General features: G+C 37.3%; 1 protein-coding gene and 1 pseudogene across 3 annotated transcripts; one reads left to right on the forward strand and one right to left on the reverse strand.

Annotated features, from left to right (window-relative positions):
- The first annotated feature begins 8830 nt into the window (after positions 1-8830).
- On the forward strand, positions 8831-9406 carry LOC145139733 (secreted RxLR effector protein 161 pseudogene; annotated as a pseudogene).
- Positions 9407-9798: 392 nt separating this feature from the next.
- Positions 9799-18349, reverse strand: LOC145141114 (disease resistance protein Roq1-like). 3 transcript variants are annotated; one of them, XM_079074447.1, is made up of 7 exons: positions 17630-18349; positions 14621-15755; positions 12207-12575; positions 11291-12112; positions 10592-11201; positions 10285-10378; positions 9799-10155 (listed from the first exon to the last, which is right to left on the reverse strand). In XM_079074447.1, exons 1-4 carry the CDS (start codon positions 18142-18144, stop codon positions 11582-11584), a joined length of 2550 nt encoding a protein of 849 aa, XP_078930573.1. In that variant the 5' UTR covers positions 18145-18349; the 3' UTR covers positions 9799-10155; positions 10285-10378; positions 10592-11201; positions 11291-11581. The 3 variants fall into 3 exon arrangements, with proteins under 3 accessions (XP_078930573.1, XP_078930574.1, XP_078930575.1); XM_079074448.1 differs by having other exon boundaries at positions 10281-10378; XM_079074449.1 differs by having other exon boundaries at positions 10592-11218.
- Between the last annotated feature and the right edge of the window lie 1247 nt (positions 18350-19596).

Here is a 19596-nt window from a genome sequence, read left to right on the forward strand (position 1 = left end):
AGAAATCGGTGGGGAGCAATCGAAAAGAATGGTCGGATAAGCTAGACGATGCACTTTGGGCCTTCCGTACAGCTATCAAAACCCCTATTGGTACTACACCATATAGGTTAGTTTATGGAAAGCAATGTCATTTACCGGTAAAGATAGAGCATAAAGCTTTTTGGGCTTTAAAGATGTGCAACTTCAACATGAAGGAGCTCAAGAACAACCGGTTAATGCAAATGAATGCTCTTGAGGAACTTAGAAATGATGCATACACTAGTTCTTTGATCTATAAAAAGAAAACTAAGAATTGGCATGACAGGAGGATCAAGGAAAATAAAGAATTTCATGAAGGGCAAAAGGTGTTGCTCTTTAATTCAAGGTTAAAACTCTTCTCGGGCAAACTCAAGTCAAGATGGGATGGTCCTTTTCTGGTAAAGAAGGTGTTTCCACATGGTGCTATAGAGCTATTGTCAAAAGATGGCACCCCGTTCAAGGTCAATGGACATAGAGTCAAAAAGTATGAAGAAGGAGTTCCAAGGAATGAAGGCATGGAAGAGTTGATGTTGCTGGAAGGGATTGCAGCCACGTAGAATGGGAGGAGTCCAGCTAATGACTCCTTAAAAAGAAGCGCTTCCGGGAGGCAACCCGAGTTTAGAGTTTGCATTTCTTTTTTCCTTTACTTTCTTTTTAATTTCTTAGGATATTTTTCATTCATCTTCTTCTGGAAATATGTTCTAAATGATTGCTTGAGGGCAAGCAATGCCTAGAGTGTGGGGTGGTGGGTTAAAAATTTTAAAAATTGTTTTTAAAAAAAAAATTCAATTTTTGTCAAACTGCAAGCTTTACTCGCCGAGTAGGTACGAGTACTCGGCGAGTGCTTGTCTAAATAACCAAAAAACAGCGTAAAAGCATTTGTACTCGGCGAGTAGATCTTTTCTACTCGACGAGTAGCCAACTTACACAGACGGTATAAAAATCTAAGAAATAAGGGTTTTTACCCATTTTACCCACACACTCGCCGTGCACAGCCTCCTTCAAGCGATTTCTGTGATTTTTGGCTTAATCCTCGACTTTCAAGGGAAAAGGTATGATCTTTACACTTAAAAACTCATCAAAGGTTCAAGCTTTATCACTTATTTGCCCCTATTTTGTCTAAATGCGGATTTGGGGGTTTCCTCAAATTCTAGGGTTTTAATTTTACCATGAATTAGGAGTTGTAAGGAGAATTTTCTTTTGGTTTAGTGGTTAATGGACTTAGTACAGCAAACCCCTGTGCAAAATTGGGTGTTTTAAGTGACCCATATGTGTTCGACAGATTCTGGTCCCGATGTTCATCCTACTCGCCGAGTAGGACATGAACTCGGCGAGTAGGAGGCTATACAGATCTGTTTTATTCAATTTTAATTACTGGGTGTTGTTTGTTTGTGCTTTCTTAATGTTGTCATGCAGGTACCATGTCCAGACGAGGTCAGTCTTCAAGAGGGGGAAGCCAAGGGGACATCCCATGGCTCTCGTTCCGCCAAATCACATCCAAATCGTCTCAAGCCCGTGCCAAAAACAAGTTAGAGGCTTTAAAACAGAAAGAGATTCATTTACCCAATGCAGTGGATTGGGATTGGATGGGGAAAGTTGGTTTGGAAGAAGAGCTAACACCATATTTGGTGAAAGAATGTAATTTGGGGGATTCAACCATCATATGTGATGGTTGGTTACAGCTTTTCAAAATTCAAGAACCGGTCTACGCTGAATTATGTTGGGAGTTTTTTGCTACCATCTCATTCCGAGGTGGTAGTGAGTACTACAATCCCAATGTAGTTTCCTTTTCTCTTGGTGGGGAGCTGCGACAATGCAGCATGGCTGAATTTTCATGGAGGCTTGGAATCTATGAGCAAAGCACTATGTTGAATGAAGATTTTGAAGTTTTTTTTAGAGAATTGCCACAAAGATCTCCCCGAGTGAGTGGTTGCTTCTACCTGGTGGAATACTATTGCTAACCGGGTGTACATCCCATCTACCGCACAGGAGGGTCACATACGTTCACCGATCCACCGTCTCATTCATCGGTTCATTGCCAGCACGATTAATATGCGAAAGGACTGGGACAAGGTCCCGACCCTTGACATCTTTTATCTTTGGAGTATTATTACTCCCGATGTTTTCTGCAATCTCCCCTATCGCGTAGCCAAGTATCTTGTTGAAGGGGCTGTTAAGGAGAAGATGAACTCCAAGATTAATGGAGGGATGTTTGTGATGAGGCTTGCAAGGTCATTTGGGGTATTAGATTTGCAAGAGTCAAGGGCGCTGACGGTCATTTATCCCCCTCCGTTCAACATCGCATTATATAAGAGGGCAAGGATTGTGGAAAAGTTTGGTGATTCTTTTTCTATTCCTCATGCGGATGAGCCGGCTATCCCCGAGGAGCCGGGAAGGCGAGTGAAGCAAAGAAGCGAGCGGGTACGGGAAGACCCACCGGTTATTCCGGTGGAAGAAGAGAACGATGGATGGAATCAACTTGAGTACCGGCGCTACTTGGATGATATTGGAAGAGGAGTTAACTATAACAATCAATCATTTGACTATCTCTTCCAACAAATGAACATCGCATTGAGACCTGGACCCGGCTACCCCTACATCATGAGTTGGGAAGAAAGGATGAGGAAAGGAAATGAAGGAGGAGGAAGTGGAGCTGGAGGAGCCGACATGGATGATGAAGAATGAAGAATGTTTCTTTTGTGTTTTTAATTTATTTTCGTGATGTTTGATTTGGACAACTTGTTAAACTTGGATGATTTTATTTCTTGTTAGGACTTTTGGTTGCTTTCACTTTTGTCTGCATTTTTTTTCAGGATTGGAAGGTTAGGATGCATTTAGAAGTCTTATGGGTCAAGGTTCAAGTAAGGAATGTTCAATTGGGAGTGCGAAGTCTTTTCCATTAAGTTCGAGTCCGTTAGAGTTGGGAGTGTAGAGTGCTTTATTACTGAAGTAATTAGAAAAAGAGTCACTGAATTACCCTAATCCAGCACTTCCGTCGAAAGGAAAACTCAGCGCCTACTCGCCGAGTGCACATATCCTACTCGGCGAGTGCATGGACAATTACACGACTTCTCTGCAAGTTAGCAACATACTCGCCGAGTACACGACTTACTCGTCGAGTCCATCATCATTTTTCGGATTCCAGAGTTGTTTTGGGCACGTTCGTTGCAGTTTTATCCAACTCTTTCATAGAGAATCATTGCTGGAGGTTTCTAGGAGCTGTATCCTACATATTTGAGTCATTTGCAAGTCTACCACACGCGACATGACACCCAAGACATGGATGAGCTGTTCCCATGTTTAAAGTCATTCAAAGATGGAGCTAAATTGAAGATGATCAGCCTCGCCACTGCTATCCCAGGGGAGTTTGTTCCAATTCCCTCTATACTTTAGTATTTTTCTTTATCATGCATAGCATGCAATGGGGACATTGCATGAAATAAGTGTGGGGTAGGGGGTTGGTTGAACCTTAGCAAATTTAGAATCCTAATATCATAATTTAGGTCTATTTTTTTTTTAAAATTTTTTTTTGCACTATTGCATACCAAAAATGTTACTTAGGATTTAATTTAGAAAATTTTGGTAAAAAGTAATTAGGATTCCATGTTAGAATTGTGTGGATGATTGTATGAAGACCCAAATGTTTAGTTGAGCCTATATACGTTATAGTGCATTTGTGGCCCCCTTATTCTAGTGAAATCATGGGACAAAAACACAGCCTCGCTTAGCCCGAAGGATGCAATATGTTTAGCATCGTGTACTTGAAATGTATCCAGGAAAATTGTTATCATTAATCAATAACGGTTGAAGTTGAGCGCCCCTGCTTAAGCATGTAGGTACTGAGTGAAAAAAAAGTGAGTTACATGAAAAAAAAAAGAGAATTACAAAAGAAAAGTTTGAAGAATTTTTGGAGCATCAAAGTCAAATATGAAATTAGAAGATCAAAAATTCCAAGAAATTCAAAAAGTTGAAGATACCAAAAACCAAACAACAAAGTGGTGAATTCAAAGAGATCAAAGATCAAATGCCAAAGAAATGAAGAATTCCAAAGAGCTCCAATGTGGTATCATACATTGTAATTATCTAGATTATGTATGCTTGGGTTACTCAACCAAAAACACCTTGAGGTTAAGAGGTTTTCTGAGGATGGATTCGGAGGGATGCATAAAATGAGCATAGTTCGGGGTGAGTGGGCGAATGTTTATGAGGATTGTGAGTATTTAGAGTATGGGGGGTTATTAGGAAAATTTTAGACACAAATGTGCGCGTTGCGGTCTTGGCATAATGGCTGGGTTTGACTTGAGTTGTCCTATGTGATTCTAATGTGTTAAAATTCAGTTTTGCTTGGGGGCAAGCAAAAGTCAAGTGTGGGGTATTTTGATATGTGCATAATTAATCATATGTTTAACATATATTTCTATTCATTTTTGGCTAATTATATGCATAATATGGACAAAAGGTACTTAATAATGCTTATATTGTGTTTTCAGTCCAAAAGATATGCTTGGAAGCAGAAAGGAAAAAAGGAGAAGCAATTAGAGACCAAAGAATGAAGAAAAAGGGAAAACTACACACCTACTCGGCGAGTCCACGCATGTACTCGGCGAGTTCATTAGAATGTTCCCGAAAGAAAAGTCAAGATTCCTTACCGAACACGGATTTCACACTAATACTCGCCGAGTCCACGACCTACTCGCCGAGTAGCCCCTATTTTGTGATAATTATAAATAGCGGGTCTTAATCCGATTGAAGGACTTCTGGAACCTTTGGGGAGAAGCAAGCTGCGATTGAAGAGCCAGAAGAACCCTAGAGAACGAAGATACAACCTAGAATCCAATTCCGAAGAAGATTTGAGGCACATTCTCATCATTCTACTTAATCTATTGTTTCTCAATTATGGTTAGACAATTAGAATTCGTTTTATTGCTGTTAATTACCTCAATCATGAGCTAAAACTCTTAAACTTCTGTTTGGGGATACAAAATTGATATTATGGTTTGATTAATGGTAGGATTAATTAAATATTTGTGATTTTGTTAATTTTCGCTTGTTAAAGAACCTTGTGTGTGAATGATAACTAATTTTCTGTTAATAGGAAGATAATTAAATAGTATGAACATCTTTTAATTATCAACCCCATATGTTTATGTGACCACTTTATCATATGTCTAGGACTAACGAACGCGAAACTAGAATTAATAAGAAAAATTAGGTAAATTCATGTGTGAGCTTGTTTGATGACCATCAGCAAGAGGTTAACTAAAGGACCAATTTAGTTAGATATTATAAGTCTAAATTAACCCGGATAAATAATCTAGTGAATTAAATTAAATTAGACAACTGATCACTGTTTGAGTTAGTTTGTTTTCTAAGGATTATCGTAGCGAACGCAAGGCTAATCACTTGAATCGGTAGCCAATAGAAGAATTAATCCATTGCACTATTACCATAATATCAACCATAGGATCAATTGAGTTGAACTAAACAGAAGTCCCTTTTATTATTAAATTCAGTTAAATCTTTGTTTTTCTAGTTCTTAGTCTAAGTAGTATTAGTAAGTTTCTAGTCTTGTAAAACTAGAGAAAACCCATATTTACTATTTAATTTAGATAAAATTAGTCTTTAGTTTTAATTTACCGTTCCCTGAGTTCGACACTCTACTTACCCAACTATACCACTAAAAGACAGGTTCACTGCCTTTGTGTGCTTAATTTATAACTCAAAAGTAGGATTAAAACCAGTGCATTTCACACACATCAGTTCTAAAGTAAACTCACAATGGATCATCTAGTGTTGGTGATTTTAGTATCACCATGTCATTTTAAGTAACTAGAACTAACATGTGAGCTAAGGGGTTTCATAATTTGTACTCTAATATATGTACGGGGTTTGTGCGGAGTGCACGCATGTATAAGATCGAATTAGAATCCGGTTCGACGACTAGTCGGGGATCCGGGGGCAGCGCCCCCGGGTCCGGGGTTTCCAAAGGGGCAGCGCCCCTTTGGCGGGGTCTAGGGGCAGCGCCCCTAGCGGGGTTCAAGGGGCACAGCCCCTGGCTGGGGTCCCGAATTTTACATATGGGAACATAGTGGAAAATTCAATTTCTTGAGGGTGATTAAGGTAAAACTAAGAAACTCGTTAGTTTTGGTAACCCTAAATCCTCTTTGAATCCAGATTAACATTACTTGCTTCCAAAGCAACTAATGATGGCCCAACCCTAATGAAACCCTAATCTCGTTTAGTATATAAACAATTATTCCTCTTCAGAGGAGGGTTACGATCTTAAGATCTCGTTTTTCATCATACTTTCACAGAATCCTCTAGCATATTGGCTTACGATTTCTGTGCCTAGAATCGTAAGTGTCCACTTGGATTATCCTAGGCTTGTAACCCATGGATAGGGTAGAAATATCAGTTCAGAAAATGATATCACGATCCAAGTCGGTGTCCAGATCTCCACTAAAAACCCTAAATTTCCCAACATCTAGTTGATGTTATTTTTTCTCAACCATTTTCACCATCCAGGACAGGGCAAGCAAACAAGTTTATATGTGCTTAATGATGGTCCCACGACTTTAGTTGCTTCCTTTGGCGTTTCAAATAAAGCTTCTTTTGAATGATGGCATGCTCATTTAGGACACACTTCTTTTGATGTTATTTCTAGTTTACATAAACTTGGTTGTTTGAGTGTTAATTACTTCAGTTTTGCCTAAACCTATATCATGTGTACCTTTTCGAATTTATAAACGTCAACAATTATCTTTTGATTTAAATCATAAACGCTCTTTGCATCCATTGGATTTAATACACTGTGACTTATGGGGACCCGCTCCTGTTATATCCGATGGTTTTCTATATTATGTTGTGTTTGTAGATGATCATTCGCGGTTTACTTGGTTTTAACTTTTAAAAACTAAGACAGGTTTCTACCCAGTCTTGAAGGCTTTTGTTAAGCTTGTTCAAACGTAATTTTCATGCAAAATTAAGGTTTTTCAGAGTGATGGAGGCACAAAATTTTTAAATCATATTGTTCGGGAAATTTATGAAGAAAATGAGACATTTCACCAAATCTCTTGTTCATATACTCCACAACAAAATAGACGAGCAGAGCGCAAGCATGAACATATTGTTGAAACAGGTTTGGCTATGTTGTTTCATGCACACGTCCCATCTTCCTATTGGGCTGATGCTTTCAGTTCTGCCACTTATATTATCAATCGTTTGCTTGCTATTGTCCTTTAAAATCGCTCTCCATTCGAGTTGCTCTATTCACGTGTTCCTACCAACGAAAAATTTCATACTTATGGGTGTTGAGTATATCCTTATCTTCGTGATTACGCTGATCACAAGCTTGCTCCAAGAAGTATTCCTTGCATTTTCGTTGTTTATCATATGCAATATAAAGGGTACAAGTGTTTAGATCCTACTACATCTCGTATATACATTACCTGTCATGAACGCTTTAATGAGTCCTCATTTCCATTTGCTGGTGACACGTCCCAACATGACCTTTCACAGTTGGAAATTTCTACTTTTTTGGACGAGGGCACTTCCAGTCTTCCATCTCCAGCGCCTTCAGCGAATCCCTCTTCTGGGCCTATCTCATTGCAAGAATTTGCTTTTTTCTCCAAATGCCGCCTCACCTTGCCAACTGTGTGAGCCCATCTCGGCATCGGTCCAACAGCCCAATTCGGATGCGCCTACTTCCGACTCTGATTTCAGTCAGTCCAGTTCGAACCAGGACTCTAATTCACCTAACCAAGGCCCGGTAGTTGATCCACCCTTACCTGCTACGCCATCTGCTCCTCGTGCTCCATCCCCGAGCTCTCATCCGATGAATACTCGCTAAAAGTATGGTATTTTTAAACCAAAACACAAAGCTAATTTTGCCTCATTATCCAAACATACTTTACATATGGCGCTCTTTTCTGAATCTCAACCAAAGGGGTAAAAATCAGCCGCTAAAAATCCGCGTTGGCTAGCCGCTATGCACGATGAAATGAAGACCTTACGTCATAATCATACTTGGGTATTAGTTCCTCGTCCTTCCAATTCAAATGTAGTTGGATCCAAATGGGTGTATCATGTTAAATGCAATTATGACGGCCCCATTGAATGGTTTAAGGTGCGACTTGTTGCCCAAGGTTTTACTCGAGTCTCAGGAATTGATTACTCTCATACTTTTAGCCCTATGGTTAAAGCCTCGACCATTCGAATTGTTCTTTCACTTGCGATACTTTATAAATGGCGTTTACATCAACTAGATGTCAAGAATGCCTTTTACATGGCCAACTTACATAGACTGTCTTCATGGAGCAACCTCCAGGGTTTACTGATCCACAATTCCCAAACCATGTTTGCAAACTCTCCAAAGCTCTATATGGTTTGAAACAAGCACCTAGAGCTTGGTTCCAACGTCTAAGCACTTTCTTACTATCTCATGGTTTTGTCTACAGCCGCTGATCAGTCTCTCGTTATTTATGTTTATGCATCTTGCATCAAGTATCTTCTTGTCTATGTAGATGATTTAATTCTTACCGGAAATTAGAATCAATCATCTCTAATTTCATTAATCGTTTGAATCAAGAGTTTGCAATAAAGGATCTGGGGGATCTTAATTACTGCTACACTGATGATGGCTTGTTCTTAAGTCAGGCTAAATATGCTACCAATATTCTCATCCGTGTTGGTTTACTTGACTCTAAGCCCATGCCAACTCCTTTGGCTGTCAATGAGACTTTTTCTTCGGATGGTCCCGTGTTCCACTCTCTATCGGTCATTGGTTGGAGATCTCCCGTACTTAACTATTACAATGCCTGATCTCTCTTATGTTGCCGATCAAGCAAGTCAGTACCTTCATGCTCCCACCACTGCTCATTTTCAGTATGTTAAACGCATTTTAAGATACATTAAAGGTACGGTCTCCTTTGGTCTCTACTTTCGCCATATACAAACAAATACTATTTTGGGTTACTCTGATGCCGATTGGGCACGTTGTCTTGAAACTCGTCGCTCCACTTATGGCTATTTGATTTTTCTTGGTGGAAATCTCATCTCTTGGAGTGCCAAGAAACAACCTACAGTTTCCCGATCAAGTTGTGAGTCAGAGTATCGGGCTATGGAAAACATGACAGCTGAAATAGTTTCGATCACTCACCTCTTGAGTGAACTTCATGCTCTTCCTCGAGATCGGCCTACACTGTTATGTGATAATAAAAGTGCCCTGTTCATGACTCCGAATCCCGTCTCTCACAAACATGCCAAACACATTAACCTAGACTATCATTTTGTTAGGGAACTTGTGGCTTCTTGTAAACTTTACACCAAGTTCATTTCTACCAAGCTTAAGGTGGCAGATATCTTCACCAAAAGTCTTCCACGTCCGTAATTTGAACATTTTCGTGTCATGCTTCATCTTGGTCCATCATCAATTCGTTTGAGGGGGATATTAGATAAAATCTAGAATTATATTAAAGTGTATTACTGTGTATTATCTCTCCATTATTATAGGAGATACTGTTGTAATCTTTTAATATAAATATGCACAACACACATCATTATTGGGTGGTTCGTTTAATATCATCAACACAGGAAACAATGTTTATCACAATTGAGGAAGTTGAATCTCTTATTGATGATGCATATGGTGCAAAGATGGTGTGCGTTGACTGCTGATCATGTGCAAAGAAACAAGGTGTGCATGTTTGTGGATGATGTTTCAACACACACACACACGAAGAAGGAGATGATAAAAGGGTTCTTGTACTAAAACTAAGATTTCTTTATTATCATCAAGAACAAGTTTAATATGATTACAAGTGACAATATATAAGGCTTCAAGCCTTCAACCATCGTCCCTTTTGAATCAACCATCACACCCCTTCATTTGACAGTTAAATAACTATAAATAACAACTTCCATAATTAACTACCTATTAAAATTATCAAACTACCTAAGTCTAGATTACATTTCAACAGCGGTGGCAACATACTCTGCTTGAGATGAAGACCAACCTGCAATGTTTTGCTTTTTCACCCATATGATATGACACTTGAACCAAGAGAAAACACATAGCTGTAGGTGCTCCTTTGATCATCAGTACAACTAGCCCAACTGTTGTTCGTGAAACCAAACAATCTTAAAAAAACAATAACAGCAATCAGAATAACAAAAATAACAAATGCTAATAAGGTTATATACTTGCTAGTTGCTACTATATATGGAAGAACATGCATATTATGTGAAAGGGATGGGCTAAAAACCTGCCTCATTTGTTGATGTGATGGTACCCTTTGAAGAAAAGACTGTCTCTACTCATGCAAGTACCAATCCTCATTTTCATGTGTAACCACATTTTCATCTGTAAATATCCAGAGTTAAAAGAACAATAAACTCATTTCTTTGCCTAAAAGTTCTGGAAATAGATCACCATCAAAGTGGCCTAGTGGTGATCACTTGGAATTTAAACAATAAAAATTAATGGAGTGGTCTCATGTTCGAATCCTACAAGCTTCAACTTGAGGTAGCCTGATAATTCTGGAGATAGAACAATATTTAAGAATTAGTGGTGTACCTTTATATTGCGGAATATAACCAAATAGATTCTGGGTTGTTTTATGTTGAAAGAGGTCCTTAAATGCTCGGGGATGATTAAAAAAACGATCATGGTTTAGGAAGTAATCTCCTGACGTTAATTGAAAAGTAGACAAATCTCCACCAATGATATGTTTCCACGACTTATAATAACTCAAAGGATTTTCTTCATTCTCTCTATCATTGTACACAGGACTGACTGCACACTCTTTTACCATTACACCACCATCTTCCTCTTCCTCTACAATGGTTACACTAACTTCATCACCATTTTCGAGCTCATTATTCCCAAACATCCAATGGCTTAGCCATACTAAATCTTCATCAGCTTCTCGGACAGCAAGTATATAACCATAATATATCCAGGTGCGATCTTTTGTTATATTCCTTACTTTTGTTCTTAGAGAGCTAACCATCCCTCTACCTGAAAATGTATGAACAAAGCATATATTTATTCCCTCGATCTTTCTAGTTGTTGAAGACGATGGCATGGTGAATGATATTGATGAACCATTGTTTTTATGACCTAACCAATCCGGAATCACATTCCCTGGAAAACATGTGCTGAATATTCCGAATTCGTAATACATCTGCAAATAAGAGATTACTATGCATGAATTTTAGTCATATTAGTGTGACGTAACATATAAATGAGATAGTTGCAGAAAGAGAATAATACATGAACTGGAAGTTTCTTGGCACGAGCCCATATTTTAGAATTCCAAATCTGCACCTTGTGATCTTTCACATGTTGTAAATTTGTCCATCCCAAGCTACATAATATTTCGTCATCAATTTGTGCTATAGCTTGAATTTTAAATATGCCTTGAATTTCAGTCAATGACATGGAATCGTCGTAATAGACAAGTGGTGGTGCTGAGATTTCTTGAGGGAATGTTATTTTGGCAAGTGAGTCACAACCTCTAGCAACCAAACGTTTGATTGTACTTGGAGGACACAAAACTGACTTCTACTTCCGACAATACTCAACAGAGAGTAGTTCAAGCCTGCTAAGGCTTCTCACACAGTCAGGAAGAAAAGCGATTGGATTTTTGTCTAAATGTAATCTCTTCAAAATTGACATGCTGCTGAAGTCCGCTGGAAAGTATTCATTAGTTAAGTTGTTGTCTCTAAGAGACAAGGTTACTAGTGAAGATGGCAAGGAAATTAACAATGATTTTGGACTTTTAGGTACATATTGTGCAACGGAAGAGGATGAATTTTGGGATTTTGTGCAAATACTTGCTTCGCAACCATCTAAAGATAGTTCTCTGACATTCTGCAACTTGCTAATGCTGCTTGGAAGCTTTTTAAGCTTAATGCAGTAGCTCATATCAAGAAAAACAAGGCTATGACATTCACCAACTGATTCACACACATGAACCAAACATAGACATCCTGTGAGTTTCAACCGCTCAAGTGCAGGTAGCCCGGAGAAGCCAGCAACTCTAACAAGCTGCTTGCAATAACTCAGATCAAGAATCTTCAATGACGCAAGATGCTGTTGCATGGAGATCATTAAGCAAGAATATATATTATCAGAAATATATCAATCAAGAAAAAAATAAATTAAAAGCTTTGAATCCGCCCCATACCTTTGGCTTCTTCCAAAGCTGTGTAAAATCACTATAAGACATGTCAAGAGCAACCAAATTTTCCATTGGTAAGCTCGAAGGTATGCATTTCAATTGAAGTCCATGCATACGCAACCCAATTAAACCTTTTGGAAAATTTTTGTAGGATCCTTTCAGTTTTACATGATTGAGTTGGAGTAGCTTTAGTTTATCCATCTTTCTTAATGCATTTGTTCTCAATTCTATTTTCTTGCAATGAGAAGACAACTTTGGAACGCTATGGGTTGATGGACCTATTTCAGAATTCAGATCATTGTTTTGAATTCCATGCAATGGCTCTTTCTCCAATATCTTCATGTCAAGGACAAGACCTTGAATTTTAGTTGTGCCCTAAGCATTAAGATAATGAATAATTACATCTACAGGTGTGTTTAAAGTTGAAACAAAATAATCAAGTACATACGTATTTCCTCATATCCGAAAAAATATCCAATTCGGATTTTTCCATATCCAGGCTTAGAATCCGAATCGGATATCTCCAACGCAGGTCCCACAAAACTAAACATTTGACATTTACCCAAGATATTTGTCCAACCCAAATCTGGATAAAAGGGATATAGCCGCTGGGCTCGGAAAAATCGCATTTTTTAGACAAAAGGTCATGTAGCATTTTAATATTAGCCGTTTGGACACCTAAAATTACCATTTTTCCCCTCTAGAAGAGTATCAATAGGTGTTGTTTCATTTGGTTTCAACACACCGAAAAAAAATAGTTGACTATTCTCAACGTTTTTTCGCAATCTTGACTTCTTTCTTCAATTTCAAAACTGGAAATGGCATGCTCACAATCTTCCGCTTCTGTCGGTGTAACCTCAAAAAATAACATGAATGTCAATGTGGTGGAAGTTAAACCAACTTCTTGAATCTGGATATCTGGTGTAATTTCAATTATTGTATTACGGCGACGAAGCAAAGAACGTCGGAGCAAAAAAAACTGTGGGAAGTTTCACAACCGTATCGGAAACTTGACATTGGAACATCATGCAAATAGTGCTTGGAAAGCGGTGAGACAAGACAATTTCGAAACAAAGGTCACGACTCACCACTAAATTGATGTATGTATGTGTTCGTTTGTTGATGGGTTACTTAGACGACTTTGAAAGGATAAAAAATTGAGTTTCGCTTGAACGACCACTTTTTGTTAAGTTGTGGAGTGTGATTCACCATTTTGACCCTATAACTGCTAGGCAGCCCACTCATGTGTTATTGGCCGGTTTCATTAGAATTTTTAGGTTTGACCTTTTGTGTGTATATATATCCGGTAAGAATTTTTTTTTTGATAGGAAGGTAAGAAGTTTTTTTTCTATATATTTTTTGACGAACAAAATAAATGAATCACTAGATGAATAAAAAATAACATGATTCATAAAAAAAAATTCTCAAAAAATCATCTCGATGATTTATTTATACAATGAATTTTGTTGTTATTTACTAAAATTGTCATAAAAATAATTTTTTTTTAATTTACTTAAAATTAAATCATGAAGATGTTTTTTTGAAATTTTTTTCTTGTGAATCATCTGATGATTCCTTTTTATTTGGTCTTGACTCTCTCTCTCTCTCTCTCTCTCTCTCTCTCTATATATATATATATATATATATATATATATATATATATATATATATATATATATATATATATATATATAAGTCTTGAATTTGTGTAACTTAATGCTAAGATAGCAGGATTGTAATCTGATAGTCATCAAACAAAATCCATCTCTCTCTCGCCCTCCCTCCCTCCCTCCCTCTCTATCTCACACACACAACCAATCGCTCTAATCGTGTGAATCACGTTAAATATTATGTTCTTGTTTTTTAGTTTGCATTATTACTCTCTGTGTGAAATCGTTTGTCATCTGTTGAAGTGCTTAAACTCTAACACTTTTACCAACTATCGAGGAGTACATCCATGAAGAATAGGTTATACAAAGGATATCACCTTCAACGAACGAAGTAGATGAGAGTGACATTTAGAAGGACATCAGATTAGATAAACTCATGAAGACAACAAATTTGGCTACTAAAAGTAATTGAATATTCAATTCATAGGTTTATGTTTGTGTACTTCTATCCTTACTTTTTTGTTTTGTATCTAAAACCTAATACAATAGAAGTCTTTATATGGTTGGAGTTTAATTAAAATTTAAAAAGTAGAAATCAGATTAAAAAGTTAATATAGGATATTCCGAAATTGAATATTAAAAAATCTATCCGATCCAAATCCGATAACATCACATATCCATATCACTAGCATTTTTTTCGGGAAAAATCCTAAATCTGGTATTGGAATGTTCGATCGTATTCGATCCGATTTTTTTTAAATGGATAAATCCTACTTTTGTGGACCTCTAATGAACAGTATGTTATATTACCTTTTCTTCTTTCAATAAATAGAGGGACTCCTCATGATTCCAAACTCGACTGCGCTTCCATGGCTTCTCAGGTGATTCCCGACGAACCAAATCTCTCCCCATCTCTTGAAGCAATTGGTGCATCCTCAACTCATTACTTGCACTAATTGTGAGAAGACATCTATCTATGAGCTTTGTGATCCCGTGTAATGTGCGAATACCACATTCCTTTAATAGTGCTTCAGTCATTTCTCTATCACTTCCAACAAAAAAACATGCAATATGCTTAAACAATTCTTTGCAATTTTCTGATGGCAAAGAATCAAAGCTAATCTGCAGAACCTTCTGTACATGAGTATGGAATTCTCTTGTCTCTAGCAGTTCAAAGGTATCGCTCCATGCATCTACATCTTCGTTGTTTAGAGAACTTCCCAAAAGTTTAAGAGCCAATGGATGTCCTCCACAATACTCTGAAGCTCTTATTGCCTTTTCTCTATAACCTTCCTTAGGATCATAGCCTCCAAATGCATGCCAACATAAAAGTCTTACAGATTCAGTATCACTCGAACCGTAAAGTGCATGCTTTGTGTGTTTGGGAGGAACTGTGACGCGAAACAATGCGCATTTTTCTGTTAAGGACCCATCTTTAGTTGTTATTATAATCTTGCTTCCTGGTTTAAGAAAACCATTTATTCCGATCAGCACATCCACTTGCTCAAAGTTATCCACACCATCAAGAACCAAAAGCGTTCGTTTATTAAGTAATGCTTTCTCAATCTTAGATGTGAGCACATCTATATTATGTTCTTCAATCATTCGTTTACTAAGAATGTCTCCAAGAAGCTGCTTTTGTAAATCAAGTAGTAAATGTGTCTGTCCTGCACATCTTCTTTCAATATCTTCAACAAAGCTACTTCTTTCAAATTCACGGTAGTGCAACCTATAGATATATTTTGCCAATGATGTCTTCCCGATCCCCCCCATTCCTGAAATTGTGAGAACTTCGGCATTTTCTGACGATCCTCCTGCCAACCAGGAACTGATGGTATTAATAGAGATTTCCATCCCAATTAGATGTGGAATATTACTCTCCAAGTGTAGTTCCAATCTACTACTAATTTCCTTAACCAGCTCTTCAATAACCACCATCTCTCGTCTGAAAATTTAATCAAATTAGATGAACATCACACAACCAATGAAAATCCAAATAAATAAAATAATTAGTTTTTTGCATCTTATATCTATTCCATCAGATAGTTTTGATACGATTATTGAACAATGTCCAATTGTCAAGGGTTCAGTTTATAGAATGGTACGTTTTGTTACCATTTTGATTTGAACTACTGAGCCATATAAATGTATTGTCAATATTATTTATACTTGACTATACATAGGGTTCCATTAAGATCTTGTTTAATTTTGGATATGATTCAAAATGGATATTTTCTAATTGCCAATATTGTAGTCAGGGCATGAAGAAAATTATGGACTAAACTTCTTAAGACATTTAGATTGCGTTTAGTTACGGAAAAACAATTTTCATTTTCCGTTTTTCGTTTTCCCTTTTCATATTTCGTTTTTTGTTTTCAGTTTTCATTGAAAAATTTAGAAAAAGCGTTTAGTTAAAACTTATTCATTTTTCATTTTCAGTTTTAGAAAATTAGATCATGCGTTTAGATGTGTATATTTCAATCGGTTTTCATTTTTAGAAAACGGTAGCGGTAGTAGGATGGGGATGGGGGCAGCGGCGGGGGGCAGTGGTGGTGTCGATGATGGTGACGGTGGTGGTGGTTGTGGCGGCGGTGGTGATGACAATCAGTGGTGGTGGTGATTGTGGCGGCGGTGGTGATGTTGGTGATGGGGTAGTATTTGTGGGTGGGTGTGTGTGTGTGTATTTGTGGGGGTGGGCTTGGGAGTGGGTGGGTGTGGGTAGGTAGGGGTGTGGTGGGTTGGAGGTGTAGAGGTGGGAGTGAGAGTGTGTTTATATTTTAGAGAAATTTTGGAATTAGAAAAATGTGGAAAACAATAATTATTGGTTTTCCAAAAATTTCCAACTTCTTTGTAATTTTAGAAAACGAAAAATTTTCATTTTCCGTGAAAAAATTAGAAAAATAGACGAACTAAACGTGTTTTCAAAATTCTCATTTTTCTTGAAAAATTTTTCCGGAAAACGGCCCATTTTTCCGCAACTAAACGCATCTTAATAATTAGGGTGCATTTGATTGTGGAAAATTTTCCAATTTTCTAGGAAATTTTCCAAGAAAAACAGAAATTTTAAAAACATGTTTGGTTCGTTCAGTTTTCCAAAATTTTCCAAGAAAATGAAAATTTTCAGTTTTTCAAATTGTATGTAAATTATAAAAGTGTTTTTTACAGTATTCCAAAGTTTTCTAAATTTTTAAGATGAAAAATAAAAACTCCTTTTGGTTCAACCAAACGTGTTTTTTAAAATTTTCACTGAAAATTGAAAATGAAACTCAACTTTATTTTCTGAAAACATTTTCTTAGAAAATGAAAACAATTTTTCACAACCAAACGTACCCTTAGAAATTTCTATTTGAGATAGTGTCAAGAAGATTGACTCTAGATTGTGGGTGTAAGATATATGTGAAGTCCAAATTTGTCTCTCAAAAGAGCCCTTATGGAGAAGGAAGACTCAAAGACATAAGAGACCATGTCGCAATGATATATGATACACTAACATCAGAAGACCTGGGCAGTACTTTCATGGGCTTAGCATGTATGCGATTTTTCAAGGCCTACTGTCACTATAATGTCGCTATTATGAAATGTATATTGTTTGCATTTGTAAACCCTACTGTCACTATGAAATAAGAAACGTCTCTAATTTGCTTGTGGACGCAGCACTAAGTATCATGATCATGTGAACCACATAGATTCTGTGTGTGTTTTTTTATTTTTTTCACATCTTTTATTTGTGTATTAATCTTAACCCTAACAGATCTATACTGTTTACACACAATGATAAAAAAGTAATAATTTTGTGGAAATGTAGTGTGGGAGTTTTACCGGCCATTGGCATCCTTTCCTATCAAACCAGCAACTTCTGTAAGTCCTTTTGTCCACATCTCCAACTTACGTGCAGCTTGGATTTTCTTCTCCTCGTCCTTTTCGTCTTCCAGCCTCTGTTTGTGTTCAGATAACGCTTCTCCAATGGTGCCTTCTTGCTTTCTGACATGGGTCGGCTCAACGTTGTAAAAAACAGGGATGACAATATGGTTGGAGGCCTTTCGCTGCTCAAGGATCTTCACGAGTTCATCCAGACACCATGTTGAGGATGCGTAGTTCTTAGAGAACACAATTATTGAAGCACGAGAGCTTTCTATAGCTCTTGCAAGCTCGGGCTTTAGTTCTTCCCCAATTTCAGCTTCTTCCTCATCCCGAAATGTGGAGATGTTATCATCCACCAAAGCTTGGTAGAGGTAATCTGTAAACCCTAGACGAGTGTCCTTCCCTCTGAAACTCAAGAAAACATGATACTTTCTTACTGCTGCTTCTTCTTGTATTTCAGTCGGGGTGGCCATGGATGTTGCAAATTTCGGGAGTGTATATGAGCTGGGACTGGGAAAATAAGTTTCCTTGCTTCTGGTTTTTGTTATCTTAAATCTTCTTGTAATTCAGTCAGGATGGCCATGATCATTATCTTGTTTGGCAGCAGAGTCAACGTTTGGTCTTTCAATACATAGATTCTTTTTGGCTAAATTTTCGGAAAGGTAAAGAAGAAGGGGGCACTATTCTTATTTAGATAAGGGGGCACTATTAGACATCCCTCGTTTATACCATTCATGTCTACTTTTTTTGTTTTCATTCCACGATCTTCTTTGACCCACTACATATACGGTTGTTATATTATTAAATATCAAATTTAATTAACATTTATATAATAATATTTTTATTTAAATAATTTTAATGGAATAAAAACAATAAATTGGTATACGTGATTAAATGTGCCATGTGGTAATGTTTTCTAACTAATTAATCTTTATAGTCTATAGTTTTTGATATGTATAGACGAGGTGTTAGGAAGAAAATATATATTAATAAGTATCAATTCTTTTAAGTTATGTTTCTTAAGGCTATCTTTTACAATAACTTATAGGTTATTGTTAGTGTAGCCAACAAGATTTAGTATGCTCGTGATTTATTTTATTTTATTTTATTTTATTTTTGCTTTTTAGGTGAATGTATTTGTGTTTTGCGGTTTTAAAAGGTTATTATCAAAAATACGAACGGGTCACCCAGTAAACTTCTTCCTAATCATCAGTTTTGATATGCCACGTGACATTTGGTCAACTAAAATGGTTCACGTGGCGCCCATATGTCATCCATATGGATTTCTCCTGTTAACTTTAAAACTCTATATTTCACTAAAATTAAAACTATTTCTATTTCACCTAATTAAATCAAGGATCAACAAACCCAATAAACACTTCGAGAACCTCTATTTCTCTTTTTTTGTAACGTATGGTTCTTAGTACACATTTAATCATAATTTATTCATTTTTGAAGAGCTACTCGACGAGTTGGGAGCCCCAAACTCGTCGAGTAGAAACCAGAATGGCCGCGGGATTTTAAGTCATCTACTCGACAAGTTGAGAGCCTCGACTCGACGAGTAGGGCTGCCAAGATGAAACCCTAATTTCGGGGTTTTGCACCCTATTTAAGCATCCTAATCCCCACTTGTTGGCCTCATTTCCAGCCTCCAAGTCCCAAACCCTAATCCACGAAACCCTAGTGCCTTGTATGAGCTTGTGAGTTGTTTTTGAGTGAATATGGTGTGTTTTGAAGCTTGTTGAAGAAGGAGGAGCTTGGGGATTCACAAGAAAGCTAGTAGATCCAGAAACAACATCTCATCCTCTTCATTTTCTGGTAATCAAGTCTAAACCTTGCTTAATATCTTGTTAGATCTCCTTCTTATCATTTTATGGGGTTTTTGGTTCAAGAAACTTGATCTTTGGGACATGGACGTCCCAAGA

This window comes from Lactuca virosa, chromosome 9 (genome assembly GCF_052849685.1).
Source record: "Lactuca virosa cultivar CGN04683 chromosome 9, Lactuca_virosa_CGN04683_v6, whole genome shotgun sequence".
NCBI classification, from domain to species: Eukaryota; Viridiplantae; Streptophyta; class Magnoliopsida; order Asterales; family Asteraceae; genus Lactuca; species Lactuca virosa.

Excerpts from the sequence above, each read along its gene's own strand:
- LOC145141114 (XM_079074447.1), bottom strand. The coding sequence starts at position 18,144 with ATGGCCACCCCGACTGAAATACAAGAAGAAGCAGCAGTAAGAAAGTAT. Across the intron at positions 15,756-17,629 it reads GGAAAGGATGCCAATGGCCG|ACGAGAGATGGTGGTTATTG; the intron begins GTAAAACTCCCA and ends TTAAATTTTCAG. Across the intron at positions 12,113-12,206 it reads AGCTTTGGAAGAAGCCAAAG|CATCTTGCGTCATTGAAGAT; the intron begins GTATGGGGCGGA and ends TCCATGCAACAG.